Below are 23,944 nucleotides of genomic sequence, written 5' to 3' on the forward strand. Positions count from 1 at the left end.
GTTAATAACACGTACGTTCAGCCGTTTTTTTTTTTAATTTTAATTATTTTATTTTATTTAAAAACATCTCTTTATTCATTTTCTTTTATTATTTTTCAAAAAATAATTATCAGCTATTCTTAATATACCTAACACAGTCAGAGTACTCAGAAAGTATCAGTTAGCAGAGGTCTCGTCGTTGCCCCGTTTATTCTATTAACTATTTTGTAATAAAGTTGATTCATTATTATTTTATTGTTATTTATTTATCTTCATTTGTTTATTTTTTTAATTATTTCGCTCGCTCTAATCCTCGTTATTCTACCTTTCTCTCCCTCACGTTCGCTCGCACTTGCTCACCACTTATTTAGAACGCGTTTAATAGATTTTTCTTTGTAAATAAGTTTCATTAAAATTGGTTTACAATAAATACCAATTTTTAAATTGGGAGACTCATAAACTGCCTTAATTTATCAATAATAATGTTTTTTTTTTTTTTTTTCTCTTTACTCTTGTGTTATTAAATAAATAATTTGTTTGTATGTATCAATTTCCGCCAGTCGACAGCAAAATCCCCATCGAGATAACATGATATGGTATACCACATATATAAAATTGATGAGATACGTTTCCCTATTATAACCATGCTGCGCATAAAAATTTTATTTCATTAAAATTTATCCGTGCGCTACACATATTACATATCACAGAGCTACGCGTAAACTCCCTATCGATATCCAAGTGACATATTTATTTATTTAAATTCTCTTTAATAATATTAGATTACTCATTAATATTACTTATAAAAAACTTTGATATTATCATTGTTATTACAATTATTATTTTTAATAATTTAATTATTTTTTTTTCTTGCTAAAGTAAAAAAACTAAGTGTCATTATAAATTCGACAGAGAGAATACGCTAATGTACGGCAGCCTCCTGCAGTTTTATCACTTGCGATTTGTAAGCTTTCTCTTTTTATTATTTACTTTTATTTATCTCACTCATGCTCACTTTCTCTCTTTTTGCTATTTAATTATCCTCCATTATTTGTTTCATTTTTTTTTTTTTTATTTAACAATAACTATCTCAGCGTCTGTCGATTGTCATGTTTGTTGAGGAAAAAAGCTTAAATTCGAGTAAAAAGATACAACAATAATATATCTCATTACTTCCAAATCGGATTTTAATTAATGACACATCAATAATAATGATTAAAAATAATTAATAGAAAAAAAAATTGACGTGTGCGTGAGTTTAAATATGCAAGACCACTTTAAACTAAAATTAATAATAACAACAACGATAATAATAATAATAATAATAATAATAATTAATAGTAGTATTTATAATTATAATATTATAGAGACTAATTAAATGGCCTGACATAAACTACACAATAACAGAACGTGGCTCTTAAATAAAAAATACACTGAACAATTATTAAATTATCATCGAACAGACGCTAGATTTTCAATCAAGGATCACAATATTAGTTACAGTAAACATAATAATAGTAATAATAATAATAATATACAAACAATTTTGTTTAAATATTGGTCGCAGGGATCCTCGTTACAATAAATGATCATTTTCATTTTTTATTTATCCTCATTTGTTTGCTCTCTATTTATTTTTCTTTAACCTTTATTTATTAATTAAAAAACGCAGTACTTGGGTATTTATTAAAATTGCCCAAGACTGAAAAGGAACTGCCCTATACACGAGCCATTAAAATTAGCGTTTGACACCTGTTAGCCTCGTAGTATTTCGATAGTAGTATAGTATCTTTATGCGACTTTACTTATTTAACAGATTATTAATGTTACATTACAAACAACCTAGACTCACAGAGTAATATAATAACTAAAACGTAAATGATGACATAAAAAAAAAATAATAAGAAAAAACAATTTTTAAAAGTATGTTTTTTTTTTCTTCTTTTATCTTTATACTAATTAAATTTTTAGACGCGTCAACTAAAACAGGTACAATTGGGTTTACGATTGGCAGCCACAGCCTGCACGTGCCTGCACGAGGGCGTGCAAAATGGGACCACTCGGTGGCCAGTTGCATAAATATAAACTTTTATTTATATTATTAACTCGTTGATCTAACAACAAATTGTTAATTACTTATTTTTTTTTCTTTTTAATTAGTTTTATTTCATACAAAAATAAGGTACCGAGCTTTACAGCCATGCAACTACGCGCCCTTTTAACTTGACATTTGTTTATTTATTCGATAATAGTCAATCGTCCTTTTTAAGAGCTTCAAAAACATTGAAAGACGTTTTTAACCGAGACATATTATCTATCAGTCTCGAGTACGAAGAGATTTATTAATATCTAAAATCCCACACTGGTTTATTAAACTTTATTTTATTATTATTTTGTTTCTTATTGGACGCAGAGCTTAATTTTTATGCAAAAGGCCTTATTTGTTTTCTTACATCTTTTTAATTTTTAAATAGAATGTCTTCAGCATACGCAAAGTTATAAATAAACATTATAAATCATTAATCCTAGCCCACCCCCCTTCTATACGTTTCGTGCATTTCAGAAAAGCATACAGATAATAGTTTTACATTATTACTGCAAAGAGATTACTATTCATCAATATAATATAATATTTTTAATGACCATCAATTAAAAACTACATCCGTGGTCATTTACCAAATATTGTTTTTTTTTTTTACGATTAATATATTATAATAGTTATTATTATACCACCGCTATCGAGCTATTATTTAAAGTCAAAACTCGACTGGAATGTGCCTCAAATAATTGGCGCATTTATTAATTTAATTTTAATTATTTACCTTTCAATTCTTTTAATTATGTCCATCCCTTGATATCGCGTATCAGGATGAAATTGTACTTTGTAAAACAATAAATATATATGTGTAAAATTACCAGATAAACCGAAATATTCATTATTATTAATTGGCTATGATTTATAACATCGTAGGCCTTAGATAATAAATTTAATGAATAAGCTTGTCATGTGTTAACTTTGATTTTAGCGATTAAAGTTTATTTATCCTCAAGGCTGAAAATTTATTCGCCAATGAGCACCATTCCAGAAAAGTACGAATAGTATAACCACCAAACAACCAAACAAAAAAAAAAAAAAAAAAGAACTAGTATTATTAATATTATTATATAAATATATATGCATTAATTAAAATAAAATTATTAAGATTATTGTAAAGACATTAGACGAAGGAGATATATTGATTTAACAATAAAAAGCCCATTTGGTGATTTATAAAGAAAAAAAAAATTATAAGAATAATGTCAAAGCGTATTTTTTATATAACGCAATTGACGATAATAATTGATCCTTATTTCGACGCAAACTTTTATATAAATTTACCTCTAGTACTGGAGAATCACTGTTGAACGGGTGTTGGTGGGTAAGGATATCCGTAGGGTGAAACAGCTTGGAACTGACCGTATCCCATTGATTGATATGCACATGCGTTGGCAGTTGGTGGTGGTCTGTTTGTCTGGAAGAACTTGTTACTAACTAGACTCTGTATTCCCGAATCAGTGTGACCGTTAGACGGCATTAGGAATGGTGGTGGCATCGAGTAGACATTCTGCCCGTTCTGATTTCCAGCGTACGCGCTTTGTTGTCGTTGAGGATTCATGCTGCGGTTATTTTGATACGCGGAACGAGGCTGGTACCGTTGTCCTCCATTCTGGCCCTGGTAATTGGGAGAATTTTGGGACTGATGGTAGTTGTTTTGTTGGTAACCGGTGTTTGATTGACGCTGTTGGGTCTGTTGTTGCTGCTGCTGTTGTTGTTGTTGTTGTTGTTGTTGTTGCTGCTGCTGCTGGTAATTGCCGTTCTGGTAATTATTCTGCTGGCGAGGAACGTATCCGTTTTGCTGGCGATGCATGTTGGATCTCTCATAAGAGTTGTGTTGCTGTTGTTGGTACACGTTCGTCTGCTGATTGTTGGACCAAGTGCCAGTAGGACTGCCGGCGTTGCCTCTGGGGCTGGAGTTCGGGTTGTTGTTTGGTGAAGATCTGGCAGGATTCCACCGCTGACGATTCTTGCCAAACTGGCCGCGCTGCGCACTTGCCAGCTCAGACAGCTGTGGGTTGATTATCTGGCCAGCTTCCTCGAGCACGGATATCAATTCCTTGGCCTGTCGGGCGTTGTTGGGGGTGAAGTACGCGTAAGCTGTACCTGCGCTCTGACAACGTCCTGTTCTTCCAATTCTGTGGATGTAATCCTCGGAACTGTTTGGATAATCGAAGTTGACAACGTACTTAACATCTTCAACATCAAGACCACGAGCTGCTACATCAGTTGCAACTAGGATTGCTGTCTTGCCATTTCTAAACTCAGACAAAACGTAATCACGCTCCGGTTGAGATTTATCACCGTGAATAGCAATCGCAGACCAGCCTTCCCGCTTTATCGCTTTTGTAATGTCATCGACTTTCTTCTTTGTCTCGACGAATATTATCGTTTTGTTTCCTCTCTCACAGCCTATTTCTCTCAGTAACCCCGTTAGCTTAGACTCTTTCTCGTGTTCTTGACAAATTTCAACAATCTGACGAATATTGTGATTTGCAGCAAGAGTTAAAGATCCAATATTGATCTGAATGTAATCAGTGAGGAAATCTTCAGCAAGAGCCTGAACTTCTTTCGGCCAAGTTGCAGACCACATCAGAACTTGTCTGTCTGGCCTGATTTGTTCGATTATTTTGCGGATCTGTGGCTCGAATCCCATGTCCAGCATACGGTCAGCCTCGTCCAATACAAGGTAAGTACATCTTCTCAGGTTGGTTGTGCCTTTCTCCAGGAAGTCAATCAAACGTCCAGGTGTCGCGATGCAGATCTCAACTCCACGCTCGAGATCCCGGGCTTGGGGTCCTTTGGGAGACCCACCGAATATACAAGTATTGCGAATGCATGATGAGGATCCAAAGTCTCGTGCTACTGACTGGATCTGTTGAGCCAGCTCACGCGTTGGAGCTAATACCAAGACGATCGGACCTTCTCCACGGCTTAATCGCGGCTGGTGATTGATGTGTACCGTTGCTGGGAGGATATACTACACAAAAAATATTAATTATTACTTAGTACCGAACAAAAAAGAAATTTTGGTAAATATTTACTAGTAGGGTCAACAATTTTCATTTTCATTTTTTAAATCGAAATTTTTATTTGATTTTGACATATTTTTTTTTTTTTTTAAATACATAAAAAAATTAATAATTTCCAAAAAAAAAAAAAAAATTAATCATCACAATTTTAACGAATTTAAAAAAAAAATTGTGATATTCAACTTTTTAATTATTCGTTTTTTATATATATATATATATATATATATATATATATATATATATATATATATATATACTTAAAAAAAAAAATGTATCAAAAAAAGATAAAATAAAAATTTTATCCAAAAACATGAGCCAAAATTTTTTCCAACTTTTGAACGCGAAAAAGCTATCGAAATAATTACTAAAAACACTTGTAAATAATTACCAAAATTTTTTATTAATTTAATTTAGAAACTTACTGCTAAGGTTTTTCCCGATCCGGTTTGAGCAATACCAACCATGTCACGACCGCTGAGAGCAATGGGCCAGCCCTGAGCTTGAATGGCCGTCGGTTCTTGAAATCCTTGCTTACCAATTTCTTGCATTACATAATCTGGAAAATTACTCTCTTCAAAAGCTTGGATCGGTAGTGGAGTATTGTTTCCCTTGACAGTTATTTCTTTTCCAGCGTGGTACTTGTGAACGTCATCGGGTGAACGGCTTCTGATATTTGGATGGGGTACGTAGAGATTTTTAGTAATCGCTGGTAGTGCTTCCATGTCCCAGTCTGGTTTTTTCAACAAATCACCAGGGGCTTTCTTCTGGTTATTTTGTTGGTTTTGCTGTTGCTGTTGTTTTTTGTTGGGATTGTTGTTCATGTTGTTGAATTTATTTGGATTTTGTTGTTGACTGTTCCAATAAGTTCCTCCGCCTACACCCCTGTTGCCATACTCTCTGTTAGCTCTGGGTCTGAAACTTTTATATTAGAAAGACAAACGTACTCTGTGACACTTAACAATAAAAGAAAAATTCAAGTCATTAAAAAAGTAAATTAAAAAAAAAAATTTTATCAACTGTCAGCGAACAATTAATGAATATTCATAATTAAATAAAAAATATTTTATTTATTGTTAAACATTCTTAGCGACAAAAGAAATTCACAAAATGGCCGGTCGGTTCGCGACTTTACTCGAAACTTCCAAGTCCGCCATGATGGATTTATATCAAGACAGTTTTAAAAACTAACGCACTTGTAAAATAATTATAAATATTAATATTAATTGACAATTAAACTTACGAAGTTTGTTGTGTGTAACCGTTAGTATACATCTTGTTCGGCTGACTATTTTATCTCAAATGTAAGTAACTTTCTCTTTACTTCTCTCTCCTTCTATGTTAAACGTACGATGTCAGCTCTTGTCTCTCAAACCTGAGAACAATGAAAAATCAAGACATAAATTATGAGTTTAAATATATTGTTTTATTATTTTATTATCGGTATTGATGATAGTGAGTGTTAGAAAGACTTTAGTGATATTTTTGGTGAGAAATAATGCTGAGAAATAGACTAAATTGTAAAATAATGCGGGAGCACTTACTCCAGTAACCCGGTAAGCAGAGTCGACAATGGCTAACAGGCACTGAGAAGAAGGAAACTGCCAGCTACCTAGAATTTACCGTACGTGACGTAACTTCCGATCGCGGTCATGTGATCGCGCTCGGCGAATCGCTGCACGGCTAGCTGTTATTTTTTAGCGCCGGCGCAAAACCCTCCAATGATACTATTCACTCAAAATCAATCGATTACTTTTATTCTCGCTATTTTTTTATTATTTTTTTTGCCTATTATTTTTTTACTTTATTTTCTTGAGACTGTTCAGTTCTCGAAAAGTCTCCGATGTAATTATTGAAGTTTGTTATGAAGAAAGACAAGCAATCAGCTGATAAGAAAAATCTAGGTTTCTAGGCGATAAAAATAATATTAAAAATGAAAATCTTTGCTTATTAATTTTTAATTGTACTTATATATATATAAAAATTAATTAATATAATTGTTAATAAAAAATTATTGGAGTGGTTTTTAAAAAAATAATCATTTTTGTCAGCTAACAAAATTTATTTTTTAAAATTGAATTAAATACTGTACATTTATTGAATTTATTATAATTATTATTATTTTTTTTTTTTTTTTTTTTTTTTTTTTTCGATAAGTATCTAAATACGGGAATGAATAGTAATTAGTAGTTTAAAAATTTATTAAAAATAATACATTTCATAAAAATATTTAAAACTATGCGATAAATTTTTTTTTTAAAGAAAATTTGTTTTATAAAATAAAATTGAAAATTAAAATAAAAAATATCATGAAATTATTACAAAAAGTTAATTATCCTTAAATAAAATACATAGAATATCAAATGTCAATTAAGTTAAAAGCAATGTATCGTCAAATAAACAATATCAATTGTGCTGATGTTGTCACAATATAATTTGCTCAGGCCCATTAAAACTTGGCGTTAATTAATGTGGAGATTCTTTGACATTGATCACCTCTCGCTGCTCCAATAACTCTTTCCAATGAATTCTGGAATGAAATAGAAAATTTAAGTTAATAAATTAGTTTATAATTAATTACAATCATAATAAAATCTAAAAATATTCATTAAAATAATTAATGATACTAAAATTATCAGACATCTGACAATTCTTTGAATTTTTATAAAAAAATATTTTTAAAAATTCTTACTTGTAATTTCTTTAAATTTCTTCATGTCGAATTTTTTTGCTAAATTTTTATTATAATTTAATTGTTATAAAAATCTAAAAAATTGTTAGATGTCTGTTAAATTCAGTATCATAAAATGAAAATTAAGTTAGCCGACATTTAAAAATTTTTAGAATTTTTTTTTTTTATTGAAAAAATGATTACAAAAAAATAAAATAAAAAAAATTCACTTGTAAAAAACTTTAAAAACTGTAAGTGCAATTTAAAAAAAATATTTTTTAGTTATAATTTAATAAATGAAGCAAAATTAAAAAATTAAAAATGTCGGTTAACTTTATTATTATTATCATTTGAAAATTAAGTTAGCTGACATTTAAAAATTTTTCAGAATTTTTTTTTTTTTTGAAAAAATGATTCCAAAAAAATAAAAAAAAATTTTCACTTGTAAAAAACTTTAAAAACTATAAGTGCAATTTTAAAAAAATATTTTTTAGTTATAATTTAATAAATGAAGCAAAATCAAAAAATTAAAAATATCGGCTAACTTTATTATTATTATCATAAAAAGTATAGTAACATAGAATAAAATAAAAAATAAATTCCGAGTCTGCCGAGTATTAATAATCCGCGTTTTCTTGATAAATATAAGGATGTATTTTAAAAAGTGCTGTAAAATAATCGACGAAGGTATATGTGATTTAAAAAGTGATACCCGTAATGATAATACGATCCATCAAATCCAGATTGACGACAAATAAACAAATAAAAACAGGTATGTTGTATAATTAAAAAATTTCATCAAAATAAATTTGATGCATCGTGTTGGGAAAATCTAAACGAACCTTCGGCAGAGCGGAAGTTCGGCCGCTAGCGGTGAAAGCCATTGGTGGAGTGCATAGGCTGCTGCGGGGGCAGATGATAGTACGAAATCCCATTAGGGTAGGTAACCCCCAAGCCGCCGCCGCCGGGACCGGGTAGCGAAGGCATCGACGCTAAAATATTAACGTTAGGTGAGGATCCGTCCTCACCGAGACGATGATGATAGCTTGAGGCTACGGTTGGCCCCGGCAGGCTCGCTGCTCCCGTGCGAAGTAGATGGGGTACCATCGGACTTTGCCGATGATGGTGAAGAATCGTGCTTCCCGATGACCGTTCTTCCGGCTCAGAAGGCAGAGGTGGTAAGATAGTAGGTGGAGGTAAGGTCGTTGGAAGAGGTGGAAGAGGAGGCGGTGGTGCGGTATGAAGCGGAGGAGGTTTTATTGACAGAGTCCGAGTCGAAAAAGTGTCCTCACCCGTTGGACTTGCCGACGACTTGCCTGAACGATTAGTCACCGGGCTACGGCTCCTCGAGTAGCTGCGACTGTAACTTCTTCTTCCTCGTCCGTTGCTCCGTTCTTTACTGAAACTCCGGCTGCGACTTCGAGAGTAGCTTCGGTCCTTTCCACTCCGAGGACCACGAGCACGCCATCGATTTCTACCACCTGCATTAAATCCGACTATTGTCGATTTTATTCTTTATTTAATTTTTTTTATGCAATTTTATTTTAAATAAACACTGATAGAAGGATTTGTTTATATTTAATAAGCTTGATTAACTATTAATAAATTATTTATTAAATACGATTTGTTAACAGTTAACAAATATTTATTAACAGTTAATAAGTAATTTATTAAGTATAATTTATTAACTGTTTATAAATATTCATTAATGGTTTATGAATATTTGTTAACTGTTAACAAATATTTATTTAAAATAAAAAGCAAAAATAAAAGCAATTTTCTTTTAATACTTTTTATAACCCGATAGTAGGGTGGTGCAAAAAAATCGACTATTTTTTTTTTTTAGTCTCGAGTGAAAAAATGTTAATTTTTGATGTTTTAAGAGCCCTCTCCAAAGAACAGCTTAAAAAAAAATTCTTAAGAGGTCGCTCTAAATTTTTTTAAATTTCAAAAATCGTCAAAAATAGAATTTTTTTTTTAAATTTTTTTTCTCGTCACGTCATAATTTTATAGACCAAAAAAAAAAGGTTTTCTTGAAAGTTTCAGTTTAAAATGTGAATTTTAAAAGGTCGCTCATAATTTTTTTTAAATTTATTAGTGACTATTTAATTGGATTAGCATTTTTTAACTCTGAAATTTAAAAAAAATTATGAGCGACCTTTCAAAATTTTAATTTTGAATTGAAATTTTCGAGAGCTTATTTTTTTTTGGTCTATAAAATTATCAAGTAACGAGAAAAAAAAATTAAAAAATTTGATTTTTAAAATTTAAAAAAATTCGGAGCGACCTCTTAAAAATTTTTTTTTGAGTTGATTAATAATTAAAAAATCCTTCTATCAGTGAATAAATAATTTTTTTTAGATATTACCTTTCTGTCGTCCAAACATTCCAGCCCGGCTATCTACAAGCTCTAATAATTTCGGATTAATAACCTGATTAGCCTCCTTTAATACTTGAATTAGGTCATTGGCTTTATTAGAGTTATTGGGTGTGAAAAATGTATAAGCTGTCCCGGTTTTTTGACGGCGGCCTGTACGACCGATACGGTGAACATAATCTTCTGAACAAGATGGATAGTCGAAGTTTATCACAAACTTCACGTCTTCAACGTCTGAAATTTATAAATATAGTTAGCATATTTTTATTACCATCAATTATAATTATAGAAATTCAGCATTATGTGGGTAACGCGTATTTTTTTTCCTATTTACATTAAAAAGGTTTTACACGTTTTAATTGATTATTTTTTTTGCTTTTATAATACCATAAGCTACAGTCCCTCGGACAATAAAATTACATCTATTAATTATTAAATATTTTCATACACAAGGGACTAATTTATTCACGAGTGGAAAACTTGTTTTACAAACAATCAATTCCCAAATCGTGCATAAAAGCAAGCTTTTATATTTTTATTATAATTAAAAATTAACAAATAAAAATAACTAATAATAATTTTTTAAAATAAGCTTCGATAGCAATTGAATAAATAATTTATAAATTAGGCAACAAGAAAAATTTTATTTTTAAAAACAAGCAGCAATATTAAAATTAAAAGGACCGAAGCTTATGACTGCAATGCTCTACTTTTTTTTTAACTATTAAAAAAATGTGAAATAAAATAAAATGTAATGTTAGATGAAAAAAACGATTTAAATTAATGGTAATAGTGATTATGAAAATGTATGATGATACTAATGTGTAAGATTGATGATGAATTATAAAAAAGGCAAAATAACAAAAAGAAGAAGGTATGAAGTTATTATTATTATTATTATTATTATATAAAAAAATAAAAAAAATAGGAAATGTTTGTGATATGAAATAATTTGATTGGACTGTCATACTAAAGTAAGGCAGCGGGCGAGTGTCGTTAGCAACGTACAGGCATGGCCTGGCTGTATTGAGCTCGCTCCAGCTACAGCCTCACCGCCGGTTGCTAATGGGACCCACAAGAGGCCTTGGCATCCATAGAGTCTAGCATGCCATCGCCTCGTGAGAGATTGGAATTGGTGACCGCCTTCGTTGGGCGGGCCACGATTAGCTCGAGTGACCAGTAGACATGTGGGGAACTCTAGTATGTTTCTAGAGTCTAGACAACTCGGCTAGCCCAGATGCAATATGACGTCGCAGACGGTAGAACCGAGGTTTCGTAGACAGATTTATTGAGGGCCCGATAGGACCCAGACTGGCCCATCACGCAATTGACGTATAGAGGCACGCGCAGCAGCCACCGCAGACAATGCAAACTAGTGCACTACCGAATAAGACGAAAGTGCACCCCCGTTTGCTTTGCATTACCCGGCGTGGACCTGCGCGCAATGTGCCTCTGCAATCCAAACAAACATCCAGCCGCGTTAGCTATATTCTTTTATCTTACACTAGATTTTTTTTACTCTTAATTTTAATAATCATTTTTTTTTTATTTAATCAATAGTTACTCTTTAATAATAACTATCTATTAAAAATAAAAATAAAAAAAATTTTATTACTTTAATAATAGATTTTAAAATTATTAAATATTTTTAATTACAAATTTTGACTCGAAAATTAAATCAATTTATTAATAATTAGTAAAAAAATTTATTTTTTCATCTTACCTAGCCCACGAGCTGCTACGTCAGTTGCTACAAGAATTGGAGCCTTACCAGATCGAAAATCTAATTAAATAATAAAAAAAAATTAATAAGAATTTTAATTACAATAAGCAATATAAAATTATACCTTGTAAAACCCAATCACGTTCTTGTTGAGTTTTATCACCGTGAATGCAAACAGCTGGCCATCCTTCACGTTTCATTTTTCTCGTTATTTCATCTACTCTGCGTTTTGTTTCAATAAATACAATCGTTTTATTTTCGCTTTCAGCCATTATTTCTTTTAACAGTGTACTTAGCCTACCAACAAACAAATAATTATAATTATAATCATCTATATTATTAAGAGAATAAGAAAAATTTTGTTTCCAAGATAGTCATATGATAAAATCGGTTTTTTTTAGTGAACTTTAGTGTCATTGCAAAAGTCTTGGCTTGAATTTGTGCCTTTTCAAGGTTTTGTTTCATTCTCACCTTTGTTTCATTATCTTGTGAAATATTAACATTTTTAAAGATATAAGCTCATCCCGATGTTACACTCATCTAGACCATTCATTTGAGTACCCACATCAATTTTTCATATATTTATATATATGTATATATGAAAAATATATCAAAAATGCATGTGGGTACTCAAATGAAAGCTCTTGATGAGTGTAACATCGGGATGAGCTTATATCTTAAAAAATGTCAATAACTAAGAAATGACATTGTATCTTGTCAACTAATGACATTTTTAAAGATATAAGCTCATCTCGATATTACAATCATCAAGACCTTTCATTTGAGTACCCACATCAATTTTTCATATATTTATATATATTATATATATGTATATATGAAAAATATATCAAAATACATGTGGGTACTTAAATGAAAGCTCTTGATGAGTGTGACATCGGGATGAGCTTATATCTTTAAAAACATCAATATTTTAAAAAGTACAGTGCAATTTAACAAAAATCATTATTAAATAAAGCAAAATTTTAATTTTTTATAGTTCACAAATCAAGCATTTATTTTAATTAAAAATCTAAAATAACATACTTTGCTTCTTTTTCATAGTCCTGACAAACGTCAATAATTTGTAAAATATTGTGATTAGCCGACAATTGTAGCGATCCAACATTAATCTGTGCGTAGTCCTTAAGAAAATCTTCAGCTAAATTTTTAACCTCTTTTGGCCAAGTAGCAGACCACATGAGTGTCTGCCTATCAGGTCTAATTTGTTCAATAATTTTTCTTATTTGCGGTTCGAAGCCCATGTCCAACATACGATCAGCCTCATCCAACACTAAATATGTACACCTCTTGAGGTTCGTCCGACTGGACTCGAGAAAATCGAGGAGTCTTCCCGGAGTAGCAATAACAATTTCCACCCCGCTGTCTAAATCTCTTGCTTGGGAACTCTTCGGAGCTCCTCCGTACAAACAAGTATTCCTTATGCCAGACGTGTGACCAAAGTCATCCGCAACCTGTTGGATTTGTTGAGCAAGCTCTCTGGTTGGAGCCAGTACCAGAGCAATCGGTCCATCCTTACGCAGAAGCTTCGGCTGGCTGTTGATATGCACAATAGCCGGTAAAATGTACGACAGAGTTTTCCCGGAGCCAGTCGAGGCTATTCCAACCATGTCACGTCCGCTCAGAGCGATTGGCCATCCTTGTGCTTGGATCGACGTAGGCTCTTTGAAGCCTTGACGTCTAAAATAAAAAAAAAAATAAATTTAATTACTGTTTATTAACCAACCAATTATCTTAATTATTCACCATAGGGTATCATTAGTACTTACTTTATCTCTTTCATAACATAATCCGGAAATCCGGCCTCTTCGAAGCTAAACACTGGATTGGGTATACATTTTCCCCGGAGGGTTATCTCCTTTTCGCTTCTATATTGCTCGATGTAACGCGGGTCGCGGTTCAATACTGTGTCACTAGGCACGTAAAAATCTTTCTTGAATGGCTCTAGACGCCCCAAGTCCCAGCGAGGCTTCCTCAGACTCGCTCCTGGCTGATTGCGACCTCCTCGGTTGCTACCTCGGTCTCTTACTCCGCCACCACCCCATCCTCGTCTGTCACGAGGCGATCTGCTTCTGGAACGACTTCTGGATCTTCTACGTCGATCGCGGTCTCTGCTGCGGCTGTTTATAAATGATTAATTGATTAATAATAAATTTGACTTTATTTGTATCACATAGACAGTGTTTTACAAAATATTTATGACATTAACGTTAGCAGTCATTAGAGAATTTTTTGATTTTTTTTAACAAACAAATTTGTTCCAAAAAATAAATTTAAAAAAAATTGCATTTTTTATTTTTTTTAATTTTGACAGGTCAATTTTTTTTTCTAATTTTTTTTTTGCCATAATTTATTCGTTAAAAAAAATTCTAAAAATTATTAAATATCTTCTAAATTTATATTACTAAAGTTATCCGACGTTTTTAATTTTTTTTTTAATAATTAAATCAAAACAAAAAAATATTTTTTAAAAATTGCACTTACAGTTTTTAAAGTTTTTTACAAATGAAACTTTTTTTTTATTTTTTTGTAATAATTTTATCAATAAAAAAAAACTCTAAAAATTTTTAAAAATCGGCTAACTTAATTTTCATTCTAAATTTATTTTTATAAATATTTTCTAAATAGAAAAACAAGCAGCGCTGTTTTTATATTTAGCTTGTTTTTATGTTGATTACATAGTGTTAAATTAATTAAATTAATTCTAATTTTTGGCATACATTTCACCATATTTTTGGTACATTGCTTTTTTACAATATTCTGACATATCCCATACTATTTTCCACAAACATTCCTCCTCACTTTTTTAGACTTATTTCTTTATTACTACTAATTAATCTGTTTCACACATGCATGCGCGCTCGATTAATTAATTAATTAAAAAATTTATTATTACAATTAAAATTAATTAGACAAGATATATGTTTATTAAATGCTGCAGTGTGATTTAATAAATTAGCGACAACATTTCACAACTTTAAACATATTTGCCGAAAAATTTATCAAATATTACTTAACTTTGAAAATAATTGATGAAAAAAAATTTTTTAAATTTATTAAATTTTCCAGAGTGAATTATTTTGATGAATTTGCGACGCGACGCGAGATAATGTTCTGAAAATTACAATACAGGCATTCGGACGCTAGCTCTGTAGATTCTTTGAACACATTGTTGCATTTATTTATTTATTTTTGCAAAACTTACCTCCTATACCGTCCCATTGTATTGCACTTGTGTACTTTATATTAATTTCGTTGTAATAATTTACAAAGTAATGATGGGTTTTGGAGTAAAAAATTATTAAAAAAAAAAACACGTATTTTTCAGCGAATTGCAAGGAAACCGAGCGAACGCTCAATGCGCTCGAGTGAAATATGAGTAAAATGGAGTCATTTTTCGCCTGTAGAGTTCGCGCCGACAAAGAAGGCTGTGTTCGGTGAATATAGATGTCCTTCTATGTATATTTAAGCATGTAACCCACAATTTGGCACTAGCGCTTCTTTTTCTCGTGATAATATAAAAAAAAATATCTTGTTGTTGGTGTAAAACCACGTTGCACAAAGTGTCAAACCAACCGATAATAAAAATAAAGATAAACAAAGACAATAATGTGATAAATAAATACTATTAATATTAATATTGCTATTAGTGTTTGTTAATTATTTAATATAATGGGGCTGCTGGAGGATACTTTTGTCATTCTTATCACACAGGTAATTCACAAATAAAACTTGTTTTGTAGTTCCATAAATTTTTTAAATAATTATTTTTTAGATTTGTTTCTTCGCTGGAGGATGGGTATTTTTTGTTAAAAAATTATTCCGTGATTATGAAGTTCATCATAGATTGGTACAATTGATTTTTTCAACAACATTTTCACTGTCATGTACAATGTTTGAACTGATTATTTTTGAAATAATCGGTATTTTAGACTCTAGGTAAATTATTTAATTATTTATAACTTTATTGATATTATATTTAATTATTGTAATTTTATTGTCCATAGTTCTAGATATTTTCACTGGAATGTTGGACTTTATATGTTACTTTTTATGGTAATTGTTGTAATACCGTTTTACATTGCATTTTTCATTATAAGCAACGTCAGATTTGGTAAGAATAACCTGAATAATTTTTAATTAAATATAATGAAAATTAATTTAGCATATATTTAATAATTTTAAAAATTCTATATCAAATAAACTATGGCAAAAAATAATTGATGAAAATTAAGTTGGCCGACATTTAAAATTTTTAGAATTTTTTTTTATTAAAAATATGATTAAAAAAAATAAAAAAAAAATTTCACTCGTAAAAAACTTTAAAAACTGCAAGTGCAATTTTTTAAAAATATTTTTTTTGTTCTAATTTAATCATTAAAAAAAAAAATTAAAATTGTCGGCTAACTTTAGTATTATAAATAATTGACGTGAAAATTTTAAAAAATAAAAAATGTTCCTTTAGGGGCAAATTATTTCGTTAAATAAAATTAAAAAATTATTAAATGACTGCTAACTTTAATCTCATTTAAAAATTTTAATAAATTAACATACTAATTACTGTTTAATTAAAATTACAGTAAAACTAAACTTGATCCGGCCACTGACGATATTTATTTATCTGTGTTATTTGTACCTATTTTGGAAAATCGGCGACCCGTTTCCAATTTTAAACCCAAAGAAAGGACTATTGTCCATAGAACAAGGTGTTAGTCGGATAGGAGTAATAGGAGTTACTGTAATGGCACTTTTATCTGGTTTTGGGGCTGTAAATTATCCGTACTCATCAATGACATATTTTATGAGACCTGTTTCTTATGCTGACGTGCAAGCTATTGAAAAAAGATTGTTACAGACAATGGATATGATTTTAGCGAAGAAAAAAAGAATAGCTTTGGCGAAAAAAAGTGAGGGAATTTCTAAGGCTGAAACGCGCTCACGTTTGTGGGGAATGTGGTCCCCTTTGACGAGTATGAAGGAATATACAGAGAGTAAGAACGTAGATTAGCTACTGAGCTTCACAGAACATATATTTATTTTTATTTTTTTTCTAGATGTTAAAAAACTCGAGCAAGAAGTCTCAGGACTGGAAGAATTATCACGACAATTGTTCCTAGAAGCACATGACATACAAAATGCTCGTGGGCGATTAGAATGGGCAGCTACTTGGCAAGGAAAATATTTTAATTTTCTTGGTTATTTTTTTTCAGTCTACTGCATGTGGAAAATATTTATTGTGAGTTTAAAATTATTTAATTTGAGTTTTAAAGTACAAAAATAATTAATTGATAATTTTTTTACAGTCGACGATTAATATAATATTTGACAGAGTGGGAAAAAAAGATCCAGTGACTCGCGGAATTGAAATTGCTGTCCATTGGATAGGTTTTGATATCGACGTAACTTTTTGGTCACAACACATATCTTTTTATCTTGTTGGCTGTATCGTTGTGACGTCCATACGTGGATTATTACTCACACTCACAAAGGTATCAAATAAATTAATTTAATTTTTTTTTTATTTATTTATTGACTCTTTTTTTTCTTCCAGTTTTTCTACGCCATATCTAGCAGCAAATCTTCCAATATTATTGTGTTAATACTCGCCCAAATAATGGTAAATTAATTCAATTTTATTTCTTATATTATAATAGTAATAATAATAAATCTGTTTTAAAAATAAACATTTAAAATTACAGGGAATGTACTTTGTATCATCGGTACTTTTAATGAGAATGAACATGCCTGCTGAATACAGAATAATAGTAACACAAGTTTTAGGAGATTTGCAATTTAATTTTTATCACCGTTGGTTTGACGTAATATTTTTAGTATCTGCTTTGTCATCAATTGTATTTTTATATCTCGCTCATAAACAGGCTCCGAGTGAACGTATGTTGTAATTTAAAAAAGAAATAATTATTTTATATATTTAATAAATCGTTTTTATACTTATAATTAATTACATTATCCATGTTTTTAAAGTATTCACAGTGTAAAAAAATTAAAAATTATTATAGAACGACGAAAAATTTCTTTTTATATAGAAATATTTATACTATCTTTCAAATCTAAAGTGGTATTTAAAGTTTTCTTTTTATGATTACATTATCTAAAATATTATTAACTACATGTGCAATATTGCCGCTAGTAGTGAATTTAAATATTCAACTGTTTGTATTGATTTAGCACAGTTTAACGTATTAATTCAATTGACCACTCTTCACCCATATTCACACCGGGTTTACGTATTATTAAAACATTATTATTGGAGTTGTAATTCAATTCCAAGCTACCATTTATTGTACCTGAAACAAAAAAAAATTTTTATTAATATCCCATAAAATAAAGCGTAAAAAAATGGTAAATATTTAAAAGTGGGGTCAACCATTTTAATTTTCATTTTTTTTAACGAAATTTTTATTTGATGTATTTTTTTTTTAAATACATAAAAAAAAATGACCAATTAAAAAAAAATTAACTATCACAATTTTAACAAATTTTCAAAAAAATTTATAAATTTTTTAAAAAATTGTGATATTTAACTTTTTTTTTAATTATTCGTTTTTTAGGTAATTTAAAAAAAATGCATTAAAAAAAGATAAAATATAAATTTTATCCAAAAATATTAGTCAAAATTTTTTCTAACTTTTGAAGGCAAAAAAATTATCGAAATTTTTATTTTTTCCTTTCACATTTGTTATTATAAATCCGCCGTAAAAACAAATAGAATAAAAAAAAAATAAAATAAGACCCCACTTGTAAACAATTACCAAAAAAAATGAAATACATACTTTCAGAAATAAGATTAGCTGATTTAACACCCTGAGGAGGATTAGCAATGTCAACTCGTTCCAACCAACTGGCTGTTGAGAAACTGGCCAATTTATTGATGTACTTAGAAGAAAGTGTCTTTCCATCAAAGGACAATTTAAGATAAACGTATTTTCCATGACGATATTCAAAGCTGGACTCATCATCAATATAAAGAGTTCCTGAGGCAGAGCCAGACTTGTCTGCGATGACAAACAAAGTGTAGGGATCATTTTTCATAGCCACAGTGCTACGACGTAGTCTCATTTTACGTGGAACAATAGATCCACTTCTCTGGAACACCGGAATGTTGTGAAGAGTCACGGGTATACGTACATTACCCGGAGTTGAGTAATTCTCCATAGTCTCAACGTCATACCAATCATCTTTCCCTTCACCCGGGAAGTAAACATTAACTTCAGTAACAGATGGCTCAAAAACAGGATGTACTAGAATAGAATCACCGACAAGCAATTGGTCGTCAATTGAGAAAGTTTTTACTTCTGAAGGATAATGCGCCCACATTGGTCGTATAACCGGGCTGCCATTAATCTCATGCTCTCTGAATAGCGTGTACCAGAGAGGCAAGTAAGAGTACCTCATCCGAATGGCATCACGTACTATTTTAGTAGTCTCATTATTAAATGTCCAAGGCTCACGTCGTTTGGTTTCAATGTGAGAGTGCTGACGGAAGAATGGTAGCCAAGCGCCGGCTTGGTTCCACCGGATAAACAATTCAGCATCTGGATTTTTAAAGAACCCACCAACGTCAGCTCCGCAGAAAGACATTCCAGCGACTGCTGTTGACAAACACATCGGGTAACTTATACGCAAGTGTTGCCACTCGGCAGTGTTATCACCAGTCCAGACAGCAGCGAAACGTTGCGATCCAGCAAAGTGGGATCTTGTTAGAACAAAAGGTCTCAGAGTACCACCCGAGCGCTTGTACAATGCTTCGTAAGTAACGAGAGTGAACATGAGTCCATTGATGTTATGAACATCTCGGTGCTCCCAGTTGCCATAATGAATCAAATCTTTGGGCATTGTCACCTCAGGACCGTTAAAAACACTTGGTTCGTTCATGTCATTCCAAATGTAAACGTCATTGGTAGTACCATGAAACTTGTCAAGGTCATACTGCTGTCTGAAGTAATCCCTGACTACCGGGTTGAAGAAGTCCAAGTACGAGGACGATCCAGGCCAGCACCAACCTTCGTAATCTTTGTTTTCAGCTGTCTTGACATAGTATCCATTGTCCTCAGCGTCTCTGTGAACAAAGTAACCGCTGTCGCGCTTGATATGCGGGTCGATAATGACTACCAATTTTCTGTGCTTGTTTGTGAGATCTTGGATCATTTTTGTCGGGTTGGAAAACTTGTTGGGGTCCCAAGTGAAGTATTTTTTGCTGTCGGTGTACTCAATGTCCAGCCACATCACGTCCATGGGAATATCATTGGCGTCAAATTGCTCAGCTATTTGGGCGACGTCATCTTGGTCATTGTAGTTCCAGCGAGATTGGTGGTATCCTAAACTAAACATCTGCGGCAATGGAGTGGTTCCGGTTAAAAGAGTGTATTGACGGAATGCGTCAAGTGGTTTTGGTCCCAAGAGGAAGAATACATCAATCACACCTGATTCAGACATGAAATGAGTGTCTACACTGACTTTCTTAGTATTACCAGGCACCAGATTGACAATACTGTCAAAGACGTTGCTGTCAGCGCTGGACTGAATGTCTACCCAGGTTTCAGCAGCGTTATGCCAGAAAACTCCAGACGTGCGTTCTTTACCGTGGGCGTACAGGACAGGTATCGCTCCGTAAAGAGCCATGCGTTCGTTGACTTCATACTCGAAGACGTCCAAATTGTACAGCCTGTAGGGGTCGATGCCTTTGGTTGTCTTTAGAGCGAACGAATCGGCGTGTTGAGGAATTCCGTAAGCATGCTCGGCGTCAGGGAAACTGAAATCTAAAGCAATAGCTTCAGGTCCACGTGGCTTGGAGTCGTGGAAGGACTTGAAGTTTTCTTCCCATGCTCCCTGGTCGTTTTCAGCACCATCGCCTGGATACTGCGGTGCTTCAGTCACTTCTTCGGCTTCAGCGTCCGCTGGCTTCGGAGCCGGCTTAGTACGTAAGTGCTCGAATCTCATAAGACCTCGGGCATTTGTAGAAATTACCAGCTGCTCGTCGGAGTACAGATCTACTTTAAATGGACTGAAGTAAAGTATTACTTTGTTAGAGCCGCTTTTTACGGTCACGTGGTCGCTTGTAGTCTCCACTAACTGCAAGTTTGCGTGTCTTGGAGCTCCTTGCAAAGCATACTCCACCTCGTACCGAGGCTTCAAAGGTTCTTTTTCATTTATGAAAAGCCTAAATGTATTATCTTCAAGTGCTGTTAACTGCAATATATATGGCTTTCCGGTATCTTTATTGAATAATATTCCGTGTAAAATTGAATCATTTTTATCTATTGACTCTCGCAAAAGTTCATAAGGTGTTTTACCAGGTTGCACACCACGGCACCGTCTAAAAATATTTAGTCATTTATTTTTTAGGTTTAAGGGGTTATATCTGCTTGTAATTTTGAAAAAATCGAATTTTTTTTTTTGCATATTTTGAATGTACATATTGAGGCTTTTCTGACGCAATCTCGTATCTCAAAAATGAGATAAAAAATTAATATTCATCTAAAAACAATATTTATCAATTGTATTTTCTAAAAATACTATCATATTTATTATTAATCTGGCTTATATTTTTTTTTCAGTAACGCGTTTATAGTTAATTATCAATTTTTCAGTTGAACCCTTTTATCTTCAAAAATCGAGATACGTGGTTGCGTTAAAAAACCATCGATATATTTGAGAATATCGTCCGAAAATTTCACATTGATCCGGCAAATAATTTCGGAGAAATTAGCGTATTTGTAAAGATTTTTTAACTTAGTTTAAATGGTTCCCAAAACTTCAAACGTGTTTTTTTCGAAACGGTGTTTCCAAAGTCGGTGAGGAAAATTTCTCCGAAACGGTTGGACCGATCGGCTTGAAATTTTCACACGATCTTCTTAGATACTTGTATCAGGTAATGATAGATGGAACAAGGTTTCTGGTAATAATTTAGATTTTTTAAGTCACTTTAAGCTGTAAATTTTCTTGAAAAAAACAATTTTTTTTTCTGAGAAGCCGCCATTTTGTCAAAAATCAAAATTTTGACTATTCCATCGATCATTACCTGTATTCATATATACTAAAAATAAATCTTTTATTTCTGATAATTTGGATCAGAGATATCTTCCTCACCGTCAGACACATTTTTGTGGAGGTCCTCTAGGAGATCTAACTACAAGAACAACGGAACCCAATATTGTTGTAAATACATCGCGAATTCTTAAAATGAATTAAATTCGCTATATGTACATTTATTCTATGTATTTATTTAATAAAAAGCCTCTTCACAAAAAAAACACGTTTTTTTCAGACTTACAAGTGGATATAATCCCTTAAAGTTTATTAATAATTATCAAACGTACCTGCAAAAACTTGATTGGTCACAGGTTTTAAAATTGGTTCTGTCAACTGCATTTACAACTAAGATGACACATAGAATGCCAATACTTAATCTGAAATAATAAAAATAACTAATGACTTATGACTGTAGATAAACTATTGATTTGTTATCTATTTTGAATTAACAAAAAATTATTAGCAGGTAAAACAATAACAATAAATAAATAAATAAAATAATTGTAAATATTTAAGTTAAATCTCTTTGATATGATTGCAAACACACTTGCTATTTAAAAAAATTTTAAATAACAAAACATAATTATACATCAGCCCTAAATGCGTGGTAGTGACACGTCACTACTTGATAATTAATAATACTGATATTGAAATAAAATTCAAAATCCCAAAGCTAAAAAATTAATATAAAATAAAAATAAAAAAGAAATTGTTAATTTATTTTATGAAGAAAAAAATATCAGGTAGAATTAATAAAAAATAAAAAATATCAACTTACTCCAAAAGCGAAGCCATATTAACTGACTTATCTTGATATGCTTGTTTAAAACTTGCTCTCGATCACTGTGTAGGATTATCGCAACTCATTCCATGTATAAAAATGTAATGGAAGTTTACTATCTCAATTCGTAGAATTATCTCAATTAGTTGAGCAGTTTTTTCTCCGCAGCTGGTGGACTAAAATTTATTTAATTTTAATTAATGATTCATTTGATACTCCCTATGAAATCTCTTAAGGTTATAATATACTCAACCCGGCAAGCGCATGGAATTAGATCAGATAATTTTTTTTCATGGATTTGTTTTTTTATTTTATTTCATGTTCTGAGACGTGTCTAAGTGTCTAAGCCGCTAGAGGCGCCGGAGCTTTTAACTTTACACACGTGTCTCTTTTGGATTCTCCGATTCTCTTTCTTATCTTCTTCTGCTACCAGTAATTTCAAATTGTTTGTAAACACGAACGCTGTTTTAATTTTTCAGATGACTAATGCAATTATTAATTTATGTAAGAAAAACAGAACAATTAATTTTAACAATGGTTATTTATTTAATCAAGAAACTGAGTAATTTTTATTTTTAGATGATCATTATTTTATAATTTGTCCTTGATGAAATTGAATAAAAAAAAATATTAAAATAAAAATAAAGAGTAAAAAAAATTATACTGAAGTTAGCTGACAGCTGTCAATTTTTTCAATTTTTTTAACAAAAAAAATTAATCCAAAAAAGTGCTTTAAAAAATTTCTACTCATCATTTTTTTTTAATTTTCACATGTGGAATTTTTTAATTAAATTTTTTGATAAAAATTTAATTGTTATAAAATTTCTAATGTCAGTTAACTTCAGTGTCTTAAAAAAAATGACAGATTTCTAACTTACCATCTCCATGGTTGACTTCTTGATTTTCATTTCATGTGCGCAAAAGACTTATAAAAGTAAAGTTTATGTAATAACTGATAGAGTTATAGTAAACTAAAGTGATAAAAAGAGAGAAAAGTTTCTAATCAACCTTCTGAATTAAATAATAATCTAAAAATAAAAAAAATAAAAAATACTTACTTATAAATGGAGTGTATTGTGTTATAGTGCGTATCCATATATCAGCGCATGCGCGTGATATAATTTTCTGTTGAATTTATTTCGACCAATCAATTAAATTGAATACTCGTATAAATGTCCGGGGATTGGCTGATAGCCTCACGTTGTTTATCCTAGAAAG

The 23,944-nt window shown here is 31.3% G+C and overlaps 4 protein-coding genes across 11 annotated transcripts; 1 reads left to right on the top strand and 3 right to left on the bottom strand.

The window, feature by feature from the left end:
• Nucleotides 1-36: 36 nt before the first annotated feature.
• Nucleotides 37-6,753, bottom strand: LOC123258801 (DEAD-box ATP-dependent RNA helicase 20-like). Of its 2 annotated transcripts, none has more exons than XM_044719018.1 (4): nucleotides 6,648-6,753; nucleotides 6,347-6,478; nucleotides 5,529-6,018; nucleotides 37-5,054 (listed from the first exon to the last, which is right to left on the bottom strand). In XM_044719018.1, exons 2-4 carry the CDS (start codon nucleotides 6,376-6,378, stop codon nucleotides 3,375-3,377), a joined length of 2,202 nt encoding a protein of 733 aa, XP_044574953.1. In that variant the 5' UTR covers nucleotides 6,379-6,478; nucleotides 6,648-6,753; the 3' UTR covers nucleotides 37-3,374. The 2 variants fall into 2 exon arrangements, with proteins under 2 accessions (XP_044574953.1, XP_044574952.1); XM_044719017.1 differs by having other exon boundaries at nucleotides 5,529-6,024.
• A 523-nt stretch (nucleotides 6,754-7,276) lies between these two features.
• LOC123258802 (probable ATP-dependent RNA helicase DDX17) lies at nucleotides 7,277-15,261 on the bottom strand. 5 transcript variants are annotated; one of them, XM_044719024.1, is made up of 8 exons: nucleotides 15,098-15,261; nucleotides 13,662-14,012; nucleotides 12,919-13,572; nucleotides 11,999-12,171; nucleotides 11,875-11,934; nucleotides 10,143-10,385; nucleotides 9,091-9,255; nucleotides 7,277-7,633 (listed from the first exon to the last, which is right to left on the bottom strand). In XM_044719024.1, the coding sequence occupies exons 1-8, from the start codon at nucleotides 15,112-15,114 to the stop codon at nucleotides 7,596-7,598; spliced, it is 1,701 nt and encodes a 566-aa protein (XP_044574959.1). In that variant the 5' UTR covers nucleotides 15,115-15,261; the 3' UTR covers nucleotides 7,277-7,595. The 5 variants fall into 5 exon arrangements, with proteins under 5 accessions (XP_044574959.1, XP_044574956.1, XP_044574958.1 ...); XM_044719021.1 differs by having other exon boundaries at nucleotides 8,617-9,255; XM_044719023.1 differs by having other exon boundaries at nucleotides 9,091-9,270.
• A 140-nt stretch (nucleotides 15,262-15,401) lies between these two features.
• LOC123258804 (Golgi pH regulator) lies at nucleotides 15,402-17,854 on the top strand. The gene is made up of 8 exons (XM_044719026.1): nucleotides 15,402-15,606; nucleotides 15,668-15,831; nucleotides 15,900-16,006; nucleotides 16,473-16,883; nucleotides 16,947-17,128; nucleotides 17,196-17,381; nucleotides 17,444-17,509; nucleotides 17,592-17,854. The coding sequence occupies exons 1-8, from the start codon at nucleotides 15,565-15,567 to the stop codon at nucleotides 17,793-17,795; spliced, it is 1,362 nt and encodes a 453-aa protein (XP_044574961.1). The 5' UTR covers nucleotides 15,402-15,564; the 3' UTR covers nucleotides 17,796-17,854.
• Nucleotides 17,444-23,883, bottom strand: LOC123258800 (neutral alpha-glucosidase AB). 3 transcript variants are annotated; one of them, XM_044719015.1, is made up of 7 exons: nucleotides 23,785-23,883; nucleotides 23,605-23,697; nucleotides 22,980-23,188; nucleotides 22,724-22,902; nucleotides 22,233-22,322; nucleotides 18,687-21,229; nucleotides 17,444-18,200 (listed from the first exon to the last, which is right to left on the bottom strand). In XM_044719015.1, the coding sequence occupies exons 4-7, from the start codon at nucleotides 22,738-22,740 to the stop codon at nucleotides 18,088-18,090; spliced, it is 2,763 nt and encodes a 920-aa protein (XP_044574950.1). In that variant the 5' UTR covers nucleotides 22,741-22,902; nucleotides 22,980-23,188; nucleotides 23,605-23,697; nucleotides 23,785-23,883; the 3' UTR covers nucleotides 17,444-18,087. The 3 variants fall into 3 exon arrangements, with proteins under 3 accessions (XP_044574950.1, XP_044574949.1, XP_044574951.1); XM_044719014.1 differs by having other exon boundaries at nucleotides 22,980-23,209; XM_044719016.1 differs by lacking the exon at nucleotides 23,605-23,697 and having other exon boundaries at nucleotides 23,785-23,880.
• Between the last annotated feature and the right edge of the window lie 61 nt (nucleotides 23,884-23,944).

The sequence above is a fragment of the Cotesia glomerata genome, linkage group LG2 (genome assembly GCF_020080835.1).
Source record: "Cotesia glomerata isolate CgM1 linkage group LG2, MPM_Cglom_v2.3, whole genome shotgun sequence".
NCBI lineage: Eukaryota > Metazoa > Arthropoda > Insecta > Hymenoptera > Braconidae > Cotesia > Cotesia glomerata.

Bases quoted from the DNA above. Each gene is read 5' to 3' on its own strand.
- LOC123258801 (XM_044719017.1), bottom strand. From the start codon at position 6,378: ATGTATACTAACGGTTACACACAACAAACTTC. The intron at 6,025-6,346 runs GTAAGTTTAATT...CTAATATAAAAG, and splicing joins GGTTACACACAACAAACTTC to TTTCAGACCCAGAGCTAACA. The intron at 5,055-5,528 runs GTAAGTTTCTAA...TTTTTTGTGTAG, and splicing joins GATCGGGAAAAACCTTAGCA to TATATCCTCCCAGCAACGGT.
- LOC123258802 (XM_044719020.1), bottom strand. The intron at 13,573-13,661 runs GTAAGTACTAAT...TTTTTATTTTAG, and splicing joins TATGTTATGAAAGAGATAAA to ACGTCAAGGCTTCAAAGAGC. The intron at 12,172-12,918 runs GTATGTTATTTT...GTTTGTTGGTAG, and splicing joins GACTATGAAAAAGAAGCAAA to GCTAAGTACACTGTTAAAAG.
- LOC123258804 (XM_044719026.1), top strand. From the start codon at position 15,565: ATGGGGCTGCTGGAGGATACTTTTGTCATTCTTATCACACAG. The intron at 15,607-15,667 runs GTAATTCACAAA...ATTATTTTTTAG, and splicing joins TTGTCATTCTTATCACACAG to ATTTGTTTCTTCGCTGGAGG. The intron at 17,129-17,195 runs GTGAGTTTAAAA...ATTTTTTTACAG, and splicing joins GCATGTGGAAAATATTTATT to TCGACGATTAATATAATATT.
- LOC123258800 (XM_044719015.1), bottom strand. The intron at 21,230-22,232 runs GTACGTTTGATA...AAATATTTTTAG, and splicing joins GACCAATCAAGTTTTTGCAG to ACGGTGCCGTGGTGTGCAAC. The intron at 18,201-18,686 runs GTATGTATTTCA...TTTTTGTTTCAG, and splicing joins AGCTAATCTTATTTCTGAAA to GTACAATAAATGGTAGCTTG.